Here is a 16,068-nt window from a genome sequence, read left to right as displayed (position 1 = left end):
CCCTATGCTCTTTCTTATCAGACCAATGATTGAGAGTACAATGCCCCATTAGCGGTGTATACCCGACACCCAAACATATGTCACGATGCCCGACTGAGAAGAAACTCCAAGCTATTTCAGTGCATACCGTCTGCTCAGGGCAGAGAGAAGAGAAGTGGAGCAGTGGATGGGGAGATCGTAGGTTTTACCGAATCATCTCTGTCACTGTCACTGCCCCTCAGAGGCACAGCAAAAAAGCACACACACTCTGGCTAGGCTTGGAGTGTGTGTGAGTGTCTACAGGTTAGGCCTGGAGAAAGGGATAGATCTAATGCTGTTATGTGTGTTCATGTTTCTTAAGGGATGGAATGCCAGTGTGAGTGTCTTCAGGTTAAGGTTACACTAAGAGCTAAGTTAGGTGACAGCTTTGATGTTGAGTGTGTGTGTTTTTGTATTTGGAGTTGTGGTAAGGTAACTTGCAGGGATGGGGTTTGAGGTAACAATTCATTCAGTAAGAATTAGAATTTTGGAACATTTGGGAGACTACCAAAATGTAATGACACTACTCATTAATGATGGATCTGGTATTGATAATATTCTGATCTTTTGTGTTGTGAATACACCACATTGTGGTTCAGGGACAGGTCTGCAGGGGGCTATTGTGATTTACAGATAGTTCTGGGAACTAGCCATTCGCAGGCCATGTAGGGCCTGCAGCGATGTACACATTTGTTAGTCTTCGGCATTTTATTTATTTACCTATTATTTGGTAACTGAGGTAGTACAGAAAGATATCAAAGGAGCCATTTCAGGCTCAGTCCGTAAGAATAAAACAGAAAAAATAGTATTCAGCAGATTAACAGGTGGATTACTATGAATAAAAATACAATTTTAAGCAGTATACTAATCATAAATAGAGAAATCTACAAAAAACATGGATATACAGTATAGTTAGAGTAGGAAAACATATGTTAAAACAACTGACAGCAAAACTAAAAGCATTAATGTAAATTGTGCGAGAATGAATAATACATGATGTTCACAGCATGACAGATGGCTAACAATAACTCATGGCTAACAATAACTCACGTTCTGTGTTTTGTTAATAAGGCTGGACCATGTGTATTAAGCAGAGAGAATACAGATTATGCTTAAGTACTAGATGAGGCGTGGTTCCAGCATATCCCCAATCAAAAATAACTGCAGGCTTTATTTTCTATAATGTCATCTGTAAGGAAAACTTATGTCATGCCTTAACTCCTCCTAGTTCTTAAGTAGAGTTAAGTGGTACACTAGTCCCAACCGTTACAATATGCATTGTAGAACATACAATTTACAGAAAGGAAACTGACACTGCTAAGAAGGAGGAGGAGGATGTTTCTAGTTGATCTGATGACACCAATCAAGTATATCTAAGTTACAAGACTGAATGTGGTGTGCATTTATCCTGTACTATTGCATTAACTTGACTCCTACAGTGACCTCAAGAACAGCCCTTGCCATTTACAGAGTTTGCTAGTCATATATAATAATTAACTAAGTCTCATTACTGTCACCTTTCATTTCCTTCTGAGACTGCCAAAGCAGTGAGGTGTATTTACTCAATTTATTTATTTATTTGACAGGTAGCCTATCTGTGTCCAAAGCGCCTTTTTGCAGCACAGTCCTGCGGGGAAAAGCTCTGCAACATTTATTTAATACATTAGTATTGATAGTACATATGCAATTAGACACAGACTTAGTACAGTTACACAGTTCATGTAATCTGGTGCAGCATCGCCAACAACAAAATGCTAATATTATCTTTGCTGAGTATGTCATGAGATAATGTAAGCTATTTTTTGTGCTGCAGCCCAGTCTGTGATATAGATAGATAGATACATAGATAGTGCTCTTTTTGTGGCATATTCATACACACACACAGACACACAGACACACACACACACACACACACACACACACACACACACACACACACACACACACACACACACACACACACACACACACACACACACACACACACACACACACAGTCATACCTTCGTGTGGCCAAATGGAGGTAAGCACAGGTGATTCACTATTTATGAGCTCTCTAAATGCCAGTATTTTCTTGTGCCAGATTGTGGTATAGTAAGGGATTGGGAATTTGATCTTTCCCCACTGTACTGCTATTTTTCAGTTGGTATATATAAGTGTTGCAGGAGGAGTGCAGTGGAGCTTGCACGCGTGGCCAAAAAAAACTTGTTTTCAGGGTATTTTGCTTTGGAAGTATTTTTTCTATTACTTGAAATAGAAATATATATTTATGTATATATATATATATATATATATATATATATATATATATATATACATACATGCACCCATATAGTGCCGAGTGTCTAGTTGTTGTTTGTACTCTCATTGTGCCCAGGCTTTATTTTGTGTGTGTGTGTGTGTGTGTGTGTGTGTGTGTGTGTGTGTGTGTGTGTGTGTGTGTGTGTGTGTGTGTGTCCATCTGTATATATGGCCACTTCATGTGGTATATATTCACCTGAGTTCTGGCATGAGTAACTACACATTTGGTGTGGGTCCAGCTGATAACATTATATGTCATGTTCTCTGCAGCAGTCAGGACTGCTGTATGATAAAATACAATATGTTTTCCTTAAAGCAGTTCTTTATAAGGAAGAAAGTCAGGTTTGCAGTTTGGGATCGTAACCTTTAGGATGTGTCACACACATTTTACCTTTAAAACTACTGAATATGCTCAGGCTGGAAATGTTATGATCTCTGACTGATGCTTATCCTCCTCCCTACAGGACGTTGGCTGATGCCCTACACAGGATTGTTCAACTTATCCAGGATGAGGACTGCGTGAGTGTTATCTCCTTTTAAGGGATGGCTGTGTATTAACTTACAGAAAGGAATCTAACCAGCAGGAATGAATTATCTACCTATTATAGTAGTGCAATTTCTGTGAAAAATGCAGATTGTAAATATGATTGTACTATAAACTGTTGATGGTTCTGAACAGATAGTCTTTTAGAACTAGAGCTGGGTAAATAATCTGATTCTAGTTCGAAAAGGCACATTCTTAGGTTGCTTCCACCATAAAGTGGTGATGCTTCACAATAGGTACATTTATAAAAATGGTATCTCCTGGTAAATTGATAGTTAATAATTTATGCAGCATAAACAAGTAAAATGACTTATCAACATGTTTAATATTTATATCCGTGCACATCTTCATGGGTCATCACTTCATCACATACCATAACTAAGATCTAAAACTGTTATTTAGACAATGGAATGATGGAGACTAAAGGTCAGCATTCATTTGTAATGGTCTTGCATAACAACTATGCCAGAAATGCACAACATGGACTATATAGTTAGCCATAAGACACAAAAATGACAATATGGACTTTATATTATAAATCCAGTACATATACACATCTTCCTCTAAAGTCCTTTTGTTGTGATACTCCATACCTGCATGCTCTATCTGCATATTCTCTAAAAGAAGGGAATAATGTCTGTGCTGTTTTTGTCACCATATTCATATAGAAAATACTAATGTAGTCAAGTCTAACTGTCCTACAGATGCTGTTTGTCAGCTTAACCTTTTCTCCAGTTGTTGTAGCTGCTCTGAGGTGGGGTCTTTAAAAATGTTGCTGCTTGGTTTGAAAGTTCTCTCATATAAACCAGGTAGTTCCAATAAGGCATAGTAACCGACTCAAGCCTAGCTTGAAATGATTTTATAATCTGTGTGCCAGAGCTAGTGATGCTGTTTACATTAATTATGATCTATTTACGCATTGATGTAAATTGATAAGAGTTTATATTCTGTACATCAGAGCTGCTGAGCTCGTCCAAGAGTTACCATTTATTTACTTGTTTATGTAAATCAGTATTCCTGGTGGAAACAGCATAATCGGTGTCTCTCTTCCTGATTCAGCACAAGTAAAGGATATAATTACCATTCATTGATGTTGGCACAACGAGCACTACATCTATATCATCAGTTGCAACTGCAACATAGACATGTAAATTCCTTCCAAGACAGTATTGTATTACCAAGGAATTTGCATAACTATGAATCACTCAACTAGAGCAGTTCTGTACTGCTGAGTTGAGCACCCTACCAGCCTCTATCACAGTTTTGCATACAACACACAGGTACAGATCCTTCCCCTCTGTGATAGAGACAGTGAGAGAGACAAACAGACAGACACACACACACACACACACACACACACACACACACACACACACACACACACACACACACACACACACACACACACGCACACACACACACACACACACACACACACACACACGGCCACTCTTAGCTGAATGGCACCCTAGGTGAAGTATTACTCTGGTGCCCCTTAAGCCCCACCTACACCATGTTGTATCTTTTGGCTTTTCCCGGTTAGGGGTCACCACAGCGGAACTCCCGTCCGCTAATGATTGGCAGTAGATTTTTACGTGCCGAGTTGGCAGCCCTGACGCACAACCTTCAATGAAGGTATGCCCATTCACGCATGTCTCCACACAGAAGACGCTTTAGCTGAGTATCGAACAGGACAAAGTCTTACTGTGAGGTGACAATGCTACCGCAGCACCACCACCGCACCTACACCATAATCATGAAAAACCCCTATAAGTCACACCCACAGGTAGGTCACTCCCCAAGGAAGCCAGTCCAGTCATTTCCTTCAATTATTTAAATGCATATAAAGAAAAGATACCTTGTAATGTAGTTAAACTGCAAGTGAAGGACGGTGAAATTTACCTTTAATAAACCTGCTTTATCTGTTGCTCCTTCATACATATTTTACTATAAAAGTCATGTCCTCAGAAAATAGAAGCCCATGTGTCTTGTTTCAAAGGGTTGCTTAAGCTAATTTAAACAGTTTAATTTACAAAGTCCAGGTAGGCTGTATGCACAGATTTCCCCTTGTACAGGGCCTTGGTGACTGTCTCAAAGAGGTCCACCAGGTTTAACACGCATGATCTCCCTTTGAGAAATCGAAACTGAGTAGGGTCAAGTGTTTGGAGATTACCTACATCTTTGTTGATAAGGTCCATGATGATTTGCTCCATGGCCTCGTAGATAAGGCTAGTCAAGCTAATATGTCTATAGTTCCTGTGGTCAGTGGAAGCACTACCTTTGCGCAAGGGAATACTGGTGGCTGTTTTCCATTCAGATGGTATGAAGCCGGTGCTTAAACAACGAATGAAAAGAGTAACCAATGGTACTGCTAATTCATGTTGGAGCCCATGTAGGATGCAGTCTGGAATGTTATCAGGTCCCATAGATGCTGTGTTTTTGGCCTTACAGAGGGCATCTACTACCTGTTATTTAGAGATACATGGTAGGGGACAGGTGGAAGGGATGTCATGGGGGTACATATGGTGGGGACAGGGGAGTGACGTTTTCACAGAACCTGTCAGCCAAAAGGTTAGCTATGTCCACAGGCTTAGTATATGTGGTATCATTAACTACCAGTTCTGCACACATCTGGGCCTTTCCTTTTAGGGTACGGGTGTAACTATAGAATGCCTTTTGGTTGTCCTTTATTGAGGAAGCCACTTTGGACACACAGTTTGCTTTGTAGGACTTCACAAGAAGTCTTATTTGCTTATTTAAGCTGAAGAGATAGTGCTTCCAGTTTAGGATGGCTCACTCCCTCTTACTCTTAGCAAAATGCAAAGAAATATTCATCAATTTATTTATCTGTTACCAGCGGTTGTTTCCCTGGTAGGCAAGCTGCTGCAAGGACCCTTTTCAATCATGATCATAAGCATTTCATACACAAGATGCAGATAAGGTAGTGCAAAAAAGTATAACACAGTATAAGAAATACAAACACAATTGTAAACATTTTGCAATTAAGTATACAATAGTGTTTCTTAAAAATATACAGAAAAGGGGAGCCTGGGTTTCATCAGACCAATGATCATGCAATAATAATCAGTTATAGTATCGCATAACAGCAAATCAACCTGTAGTACAAAAAAAGATGTTAAGCAAATCCTTTAATAATGACACTTGTTAAAGAGTGTTTAGCAAGACTTGCATAAAAAAAATAGAGCTAGGCAATGTGATGTGCCATTGGCAGAATGAGATAATTAAACTGCAAGGATTATAGCATCAACAGCTGCACAGAGTTGATTCTTTACTGCAATTACAGTTTTCCCACTTCATAACTACTCAAAACAGAAGAAATGTTATCCTCTTCTGTAACTCTTTCAGTGAAAACTTAGAACAAAGTACCTGCATGGTGCATAAGCTTAAAGTTAACTTGTCCCTGTCTGCAACTAAATCTTCTGTACATTACTTTCAATAATTAGGAAAAAATCACTCCACAAAACACTGCCTCACATCTTTACAGACCAGCAATACATTTTCAAGATATAATTCAGTCTACATTTACTTACAACTTCAGCTTCCCAATAAATGACACTTCTTGTGTGTAATTGGAAGTTTACATCATTAACCTTAAAAACTAGTTAAACATCACTATATTTAAGACGTTTCTGTCTATGTTACTACTTTTATCCCTCTCATGGTATGACGTTCTAAACAGTTGTGTGGTACTGATGTACTAAACAAAGTACTAAAGCTATACTAGAGTACTCAACATCTCACAATCGATACTGTAGACTAAACTTTACATTGAACTCTGCAAAATTTGCATCCAAATGCTATAGCTGACACCCATCACTGTACTTTACCACCTAATAAACTACGTGCTACAAGGCTCAACACACAGACAGTGTAAAAGTGACCATTTTTGTAGTTCTGGCAACATGAAACATCCAATTCATCCAGGTGATCATTACTTACTAGCAAACTACCCAGTATCAGACAATGAAAGACAAAATTGTTTAATTCACTACAAAACACCCATGTCTGAATGCCAGACACCAGATCTGCAGCCATACACTGCTACACCCTAGCAAGGAAGGTCCAAGCCACATAGCTGGATTGGCTATGCAGTAGAATGGGGGAGGGGAGACCTATACCAGTAGTGGCTAAATTCCCAGCACCTCCATCAGGCTGCCTGCCTGCCCCATATAACCTGCAAAAGAAGGCACAGTTTGACTAGCACACAGCTCAATAAACCACCCTTTCTGTAGCTTATATAACCTGCCGGGCCCTATGGAAAATGTTGGCAAATGCATCTGCTTTAATCTCTACTGGGCCCATAGACTGACCCAGTAACAACCATAACTCCCTCTGATAACACGAAAGCCACTTAGAGTTGCTTACTTTCCTCAAACCAAGTGGAGAAGGGGAACAGATCCTTTCTGAACCAAGTGGCCAGATGTGTTGTGACGCATACACATTCATGTTCCTCCTTAACAGCAGACTCTCGTAGCGCGAAGTAAAAGGTTTTTTTTTTTTTTTTAAGCGTCCTGACCAACCTGCAGCTGTAAGTGGGTGGGTGCTCCCCCCATGGTTCCAGCTTCTGGTTATACTTCAACATGGCACCGAGAAGAGCACAAACTTTGTTAATTAAAATAAATATATACATACATAAATAAAAACTGCGCCCTTTAAGAGACTGGCCTGTATGGTGCCCTAGGCAGGCGCCTAGTTTGCCTATGCCTAAGGCCGGCCATGCACACACACACACACACACACACACACAAAACACGCAGACACTTGCCCACAGGTATACCCCATACACACACCTACATGCTGCAACATACACACAAATTGTGTTCTTCCCAACACACAAACATACACACAAACTCCCATGCATATATTGAACACTACTTACCGGGATCAGTAATCTGCAGTGTGAAGCTGTCCCTGTTGAAATTCTTAAGTGCATGCCACTATCTAGCAGCACACTTATTCCTACTCTGCACTGCTGTTTAGACTATCTAGCTATTATGGGGTGTACTTCTTCTGTACTATGCAAGAAACAGGGCTTCTTCTAGGCCTAATTAGCATATGTACATGCACAGGCTGCCACATTTATATGTAAAGCTCACTGCTCAGTAGGATAGGCATACCACTCAACTGTCCAGATTTTACAGAATGTCCAGAATTTCCTCTTCTATTTTCAGTCTGTTCCTTGTAAAATCTGTGGTTTTCTGGCAATAAAAAAAAATCATACTTCCTAGACTTTACCAGTGGAAAATACTATTTGATAAATTACATGATATTCATTAAAACAGACTGCAGTACCACGTCAGTGACCCACACACATCTGCTGGGGAGACTGTCATTGAGTTATATGGTATTACTAAGCACTGCATTCATAAACATGTGCCAGTAAGTCACAGATATGTGGGTAAATTCATAAAAATACTTTTGTAGAATCACTAAATGAATAAGATCATCATCATCACTTGTGTCCTTTCACATTTTACATGGAGTGGGCTGGTCATATCAAGTGCCACAACTTTCTTAATTCAGAGCTGCTGTTCTACCTTCTTTGACAGTCACACCTGCCTGTTGCAAGTTTTCTTTCATAAAATCTATCCGTTAGTCGACTGGACATCCCCATATCCCCTTCCTTCTTCCTATCTTTCCCAAATCTATTTCACCAAATTGCCTTCAGCTTTACTATACATGTGAGTGAACCATCATAATCTGTTTTCCTTGACTTTCTCTACAACTGCAGATACTTTGGCTTCTGTTCCCCTCATTTCCTCATTTGTCTCATTTTGTGCATCCTACTACCCATCTAAGGCACTTCATCTACATTATCTCAAGTTGCTTTGCCTTCACTGTCTATGTTTCTGTGTGATGCAGAAGAACTGGTCACACTACTGTTTTGTACACCTTTCTTTTCAGCTTCTTTGGTGTTATTGTGCCATAAACTACCCCGGACAGTTTGTGCCACTTAGCTGCAACACCTCCAAATCTAGATTTGATCTCCTCACCACCTTCCCTTCTTCTCAACAATATCTCACATATACTTTAAGCTGTTGACCACTTCCACTCTTTTCTGTTCTGTCTCAATTTTCATCTTCTTGTGATTTACCCCATTTACTACCATGACACTAGCCAGTTTCTTCTAACATACTTTCAGTTTTGCATTCCATTTCCTATCATTTACTGAAGCTGCTCTTCAGAGTCTGCATATAATGCCACAGTGTCTGCATGCAGCAACTTTATTATTCTCTCCTCTCCCACCTGTTTGTCCATCACCAGTATGAACAGGAATGGCTCAGGGCTGAAACCTGATGCAGACCCACTCCCCACTAGAATCCCCTCTTTGAGTCTGAGCACTGCTCATATGTCTGTAACTGTGTCCTTGTAAAGGAGGGCATTCAGCTCCAATGCAGGTGCAGAAAAGATAAAAAAGTGACTAGTAAGCTAATGGCTCCATATTAATGTGTGTAAAAATACAAGGACCTTTCTGTACCACTAGCTGACTACTGACTCAGTTTCATAGTATGCAAGTAGTGAAAGGAAGAAGGAGAGATGTGTGATGTGTCAGCTGAGCTCTCACTCAGGTTCAAAACAACATAAAAAAAAAATGTCTAATGGATATCTCTTTCCCTGATCACACAATCCTGAATATGAAAGCACTCATGAGTCTAACACCAACATGTCCTGCAATAATTCTACCAGTGTTTCTGAAATGAATAGGATAAATTAATATGATGTGCAGCAGAAGAAAGAGGTACTACTTGTTTTAAATGTGCCGTAGTCAAAGGTGTGCAAGGCCCAAAAAGAGCATGAATATCTGTAGTAATGCATAAGAAACCACTAGCACAAAGTAAAACTAAGTACTTGAAAGTTTATGGAGCAAAGTAGAGGAGAACTTTTATTACACATCCTTTACAATGCACGTATACTTAGTGCTAGTTTGAGGCTTTGATGACATTTTTTAGCTGCACTATAGAGATTCAAGCATGAATAATAAACTTATGGTTTATGACTAACCAAAAATGCTCCCAAACCACAGCAACATTAAGAATAATAAAGCCAATAACCAATTAAAATGTTGACTTTGCTTTATCTGGATATGAAGCCATTTTTTTTTGCATCCTAGCTCTAATACTGTCAGCATTAATGTAATTGCACTGACTATACATGACACATTTTTACTACCAAAATCAGCCAAGTCGTCAAATCCAACAGTAGAATTTATTGTTTTAAACTTTTTTTAAGTTTTGTGATTTTTGTTTTTTTTTATAAATACATTTTGGATCTTTTATATCTGTATACTTCCTCTGTATTCATTAGTTCTAGCATAGTTATTAACCATTTATATCGCATATGTCTGATTTTTGTAAAAAAATAAAATAAAATAATGGCCAGAGTAACATATTTTAACTTATTTCACATAGTATGCACTCCATGTATGTAATGTATTTTAATATATCTTATTTCACATAGTATGTACCCTAGCTGTCTAGATGTTAGAAAGATAAATATTTTTCAAAGTTATGTTGTTCAGCTTGCTTCATTCCATCACTTACCAGCTCTTCCATGCCATATAAAACTGCAAAACATTATGGCCACAAAATTATTTAAACATGTTGCTGTCAAATGCATACACTGACCCACTGACATTGCCATCAACAATCGCTTTAACAGTGATCATTAAATTGTCTGAAACCATATCCCTCCCACATTTAACACAGCTACTTAAAGATTTTCCTAATTAATTAAAGGTACATTAAAAAATAATAATAAGACAGGAAACGCACGTAAGTAGTGACCAGGAAGCAGATATCAAACCACTGAGAACAGAGCAACCAAATTTATTAAAGTTCATGGAAATAAAACAGAAATAAAATCTAATGCAAGTTGAGCTTACAGCTTTTGTCCTACTCAATATGAGCATTTCATCAGAACTAATCTAATAAATTCATATATATTTGTAAATACAATTCAGGTCACATGACTAAACTTCAAAATGTATTTAAAGTGATTCTACAATATTTCCTTTGCACTTCAACAAACTATTAAAGATGTTCTAATATATGTTATAAAATGTTTTGCAAACAACAGTATGCTAAATCATAAAAATATAAACGTATAATAGCAACAATGTGAGCTAACCTAACTTATATAGAATCCCCTCAATTTTAACAAATATTCAATCAAGAAAACAAACTTATTCTATTAAAAACAACCATCTTAAATACCTTATAAAATGTTAATAATTTTGCTTCTGTCAATTAAAGCACAGATAAAGAGGTATGTAATCATTCAAACCTGGGAAGTAGTTGGCTCTCAATTTTATTTGCCAAATACTTTCTTATATTCAGTCTCCATTTCACAAGAAACACCCCTTGGGTTCACATTTACTTTCTCTAAAATGGCAAAATAAAACTTCTTGTTAGTCTTACAATATTCTTGATATCTAAATAATACATTGGTAGTATGTCCTTTCATTAAATCATTGCAATGCTACTGTTTAAAAGATCTGTCTGTCTTACTGACATAAAAAGAAGGATATGAATCTCAAATTGCTATATAAGAAAATTCCTTTGGGTCACACTTACCAGAATCTAAACACATCTTGGAATTAATGCCATTTTTCAAAACATCTTTCATCTTGTTCGAGAATATGTTGGCATTGGTTGCATGAACCACATTTTCTAGTACCCTTTCTCCCTGACCTAGGGTCATCTGCTGAAGCTGTTCTCTCTAATAAATTGTTGATACTGGTTGCTTTTTTGTATACAAAAAATGTCTCATCTCCAACCACACTTTTAATATCATAACAAATATTAAAATATATCATTTTTTTCTATTATATATTTTACCTTGACCGACTTAGTATAACATTGTACTATTTGGGCTTTCTTAAAATCTTTATTGACATCCTTGTTGAATTCATTGTCATTAATAGCCACATTTTTGATAAATAAATACATAATTGCATGCATGTGTGTATTTATGCATATATATATATATATATATATATATATATATATATATAAAATAGACCCCTGGTAAGCTGACTCAAAATTTCCAGAATGCATTTTTTATGTTGGTTGTTTCAGAAAATACTGTTAGCTCTCCATCATTTTTGTAATTAATTATGTATTCTGTTACGTTCTGTATCAAAAGGTTGAAATAAGTTTCACTGCAAAGTGAGACCCATATCAATAAACCTCAAGAGACCAGCTGATGTAGAAGACTTAGCCCATACTTGGGGCTTGGTGTCAGGTCACCCCCCCCCATCCTCAGTGTTTTGGTATCACCTGCATAAAAATACCCAGGGCAATCATTCTGAACTACATATATTTAAAAGGGACAGCCTATTCATTTATTGTCCTTTTCTTTTATTAATTTATACAAATATTCTTTTAGATTCTGACAGATATGGTGGACATGTTGGTGTTAGACTCATGAGTGCTTTCATATTCAGGATTGTGTGATCAGGGAAAGAGATATCCATTAGACATTTTTTATGTTAACATGTTTTTGAACCTGAGGTACAGCTCAGCTGACACATCTCCAATGCCTTCCTCTTCACTATTGCATTACTATGAAACTGTTCCCAGTCAGTGCTAAGTGGTACAGAAGGTCCTTGTCTGTATTTTACACCAATATATTGGAGCCAAGATTAGCTTGGGTCACTGTTTTATCTTTCCAAACCCTGCATTGGAGCTGAATGCCCTCCTTTACATGCAGGTCTATAACACAGTCAAGATTCAGATAAAGCACTACCTCAGGAGTTCAGCAACAGATCTAACTGGCCTTTACTGGGGAAAATGCCACTCTGACTTATCCTCCTGACTGCTTGGTTTGACAGAATGTGCCAAACACCACTATGTCATCAGCCCTTCCTACATTGCAGTTTGATTGTCAGGGATGGTAACTGAACAATAATCCTGCACTGAATTAGAAACAGATCCCTTTGTCAATGGGAATTCTTCCACCAGCAGGTACTGGAAATGCAGTCTATTTTTCCGCACATATAACTATACATACAAGGACATTTGTACTTGTGACATATTTATTGAATGATGACTTCCTGCTTATTAATGAACAGCATGACATGGAGACACACACTCATTTTACCAGCCAGTTACTAGTCTTGATGACAGTGAAGTAATTCACATAGACATTACCTTTTTAACATTCAGCTTATTTCCAGTAAAACCTTGCAGAGCTGTTTATGGGTACATTTTATCTCTAGTATACATTGTGTACTATCTTTATGTAGTTATTAAAACATTAAAGAACATCTCCACCCAGATGTCAAGTCTTTCTTATCATTTTCCCTTTAATCCTACCCCAGGAATGACATTTAAAAAAAAGCATTATGTAAGTGGTGGTCTTGCTGAATTCTATGTGTCCCATTTGGGACACTAGGTAGACTGTGAGGGATAGTTGCATCTTAAAATTTCACAACCTTGAGAAAAATTAAAGAAACAGGTCTCTGATTTTAGCTGCAGGGTCAATAAAAGGTTTAAATTCAGGTACTGACAAATGCCGTTCATATTACAGCTAGAAAATGTATCTTGATGCTGTAACTTCAAATCTGAACAGAAACACAATATAAGCTTAATAAGCCATTCGTTGAACCTTAACATTCAAATGTAAGTTAAAGTGCTGTGTTAATGATAGCCAATAACCAAAATCAGAGGATGTCTTTGCAAAAGGCAGATACTGTTTCTAAAAACAGTAAGAAATGAAAGTAATCTCATTGTGGGTCATAGGAGAGGACTTTCTACAGTAAGTACTCTTTTTCACCATGCTGTGTTCGTCAAGTTATTACACCTGGGGGGCCAAAACCTTGACTCTGTAGCCACTGCCCTCTTATCTAAACAATCAGGGACAGAGACAATTGCTCAAATGCACAGACAATTTTAAATATTACATTTACTGGTTAGAAAGGTAATTGTATAAGAAGAGTTTAATTAGCAAGCATTTTCTTTTTTTTTCAAAACAGGTTTATTGTTTTAACATATAAGAGAAATATCATAACAATTTTATACAAGTAATTAAAAATAGGTATTATTATAATATTCAACAAAACAACTAAAGTATTTACAAAGACATCCACTACAATCAGATCAATTAATTAAACTAAAATACCATGCTATTGAAATTAAAATTTTTTTAACAAATTTTGTAAATTATCCCATACAATAAAATAAGATGTTTTTCTATTTGTTCTAGTCCCAATTGTGTTTATTTCCATATGGCACACTATATTCATAACATTTTTAAATTCATTGAATGAAGGAGGTGTATCTGAAATCCAATTTCTAGTTATTATTTTCCTAGCCACTGCTAGAATAGACCATAACAAGGGAAGCTTAACCTTTTTAACACTTTGAGGTACAGGTGTGTTGAATAATATAAGAGATTTAGAAATAATGAAATTATCTGTAAAAAGAGCCTGCAAGAATTCATTAATTGACTTCCAGTATTCTTTCAATTTTATACAGTCATAAAACATATGAGCCCAGTCAGCATTAATTTCTACATTACATCTCTTACATAGATTATCTTTATTATTTATTTTATTCATCATCAAAGGTGTATAAAAAGATCTATGTAAAATTTCCATGTATAAAGTCTCCAGACAATGGAAGACGTAGTTCTATAAGCAGATTCCAATATATATTGTTTATCTTGTTGATTTGGTGGGTCCCGTTAATAGAAGTGAAATAATTCCAGTATGAATCTACACTGTAAAAAGTTTCTTGTCTGATAACTTTATGTATGTATGAAAGTTTACCTTTATCAGAAACTTTATGTTGTAAATTTAATATCAAGTAATCAATCAGTGTTGGAATAGATTCTTTAACAGTTATAGACATTAAATCTATTTTATTAATGAGATGTTGTCTAAAGGTCTGAACCTCTAACCAGCAAGTTTCTCTTAGATCAAATTCTTGTTTTAAGAAATCTAGATTTTTAACTTTATTATCAGATATCAACTGATACCAGTACTTTAGATCATTATCTATAGCTAAATGAGTTCCTTCAGAAGTAGATGACAAAAGCATACCCTGAGTATACATTATAGGAAATACAATAAAATTCCATTCCCTATACTTAGGGTGCATGAATATAAAGTTACGATAACTAATAATAATATTTAATGGGTAACAAACCATATGTTTAGGTGTAATAGGTGAAGTACAAAATTCCTTTAGTAACCATAACATGGAGGTATTTACAATCATATTTTTATGTGTTAAGGAGATTTTCATGAAGTGTATACTAATTAGCTCCCAATAATCTTTCCATTTTGTGACATATGACTGATCTATTAATAAAGTAATAACTTTTACAATAGAAGAGATAGTATATAAATTAAAGTCTGGAAAAGAAATACCCCTTGAGACCAGCTATTAGTATGTTTCTTTAATGCAATCCTAGGTCTATTAGGTGCCCATAAGAAATTTAACATTAGTGTGTTCAGTTTCTTGATAATTATTTTGTAGGTGGAAGTATTATTGATTGTATTAAGTATAAAATCTTGGGGAATATTATCATTTTAATAATTGTAAGTCTCTCCTCCATAGTAAAAACATATTATTCCAGGTATTAAAAGATTTTGTATATTAAGAAAACAGGTATTATAATTATTATATATAATAGATTTAATATCTTTAGATAGTATTATACCTAAATAAGTTATCTGACCTGAATTGGGTACATATTTAGTAAAATCACTAATGAGAATATTTTTTCGTGTATATATAGGTAGTATTTTAGTTTTTCTTCATTGAATATTAAACCAGAAATACTTTTAAAATTCATCATGTTGTCAAATAGAGACTGTATAGAAGAATTAGATCCTGCTGATGTAATTAGAACATCATCTGCAAAAGGTTGAATTTTGGATGTTGTATTTTCATCTATTTCAAAACCCTCTATGTCAGTACTGTTTCTGATCAAATTAGCCCAAGGCTCCATTACTAAAGTGAATAATAGTGGAGAAAGTGGACATCCTTGTTTTGTACCTTTAAGAATGGGTATTTTTTGTGAAACATATGTTCCTACCTTAATATAAGCCAACGTTCCTGTGTATAAATGTTCAATTAGATTTACAAATGCATCCGAGAAGTTTGTGCACTTCATTAAGGTAAACAGATAGTCCCAACTTACTGAATCAAAAGCTGAACTTATATCAAGACTAATAA

The 16,068-nt window shown here is 36.3% G+C and overlaps 1 protein-coding gene across 3 annotated transcripts in view; it reads left to right on the top strand.

Annotated features, from left to right (window-relative positions):
• The window catches only part of LOC122809736 (capping protein, Arp2/3 and myosin-I linker protein 2-like), a 1,549,910-nt gene that overhangs the window by 1,084,482 nt on the left and 449,360 nt on the right, over positions 1-16,068 (top strand). For all 3 annotated transcript variants that reach the window (XM_044081444.1, XM_044081445.1, XM_044081446.1), the window contains exon 17: positions 2,784-2,838. In XM_044081444.1, the coding sequence (XP_043937379.1) occupies positions 2,784-2,838 (55 nt within the window). The remainder of the gene's footprint in view (positions 1-2,783; positions 2,839-16,068) is intronic.

Source organism: Protopterus annectens, chromosome 8.part0, assembly GCF_019279795.1.
Source record: "Protopterus annectens isolate FY-2018-M chromosome 8.part0, PAN1.0, whole genome shotgun sequence".
NCBI lineage: Eukaryota > Metazoa > Chordata > Ceratodontiformes > Protopteridae > Protopterus > Protopterus annectens.
This window is presented reverse-complemented; position numbering and strand designations above follow the sequence as displayed.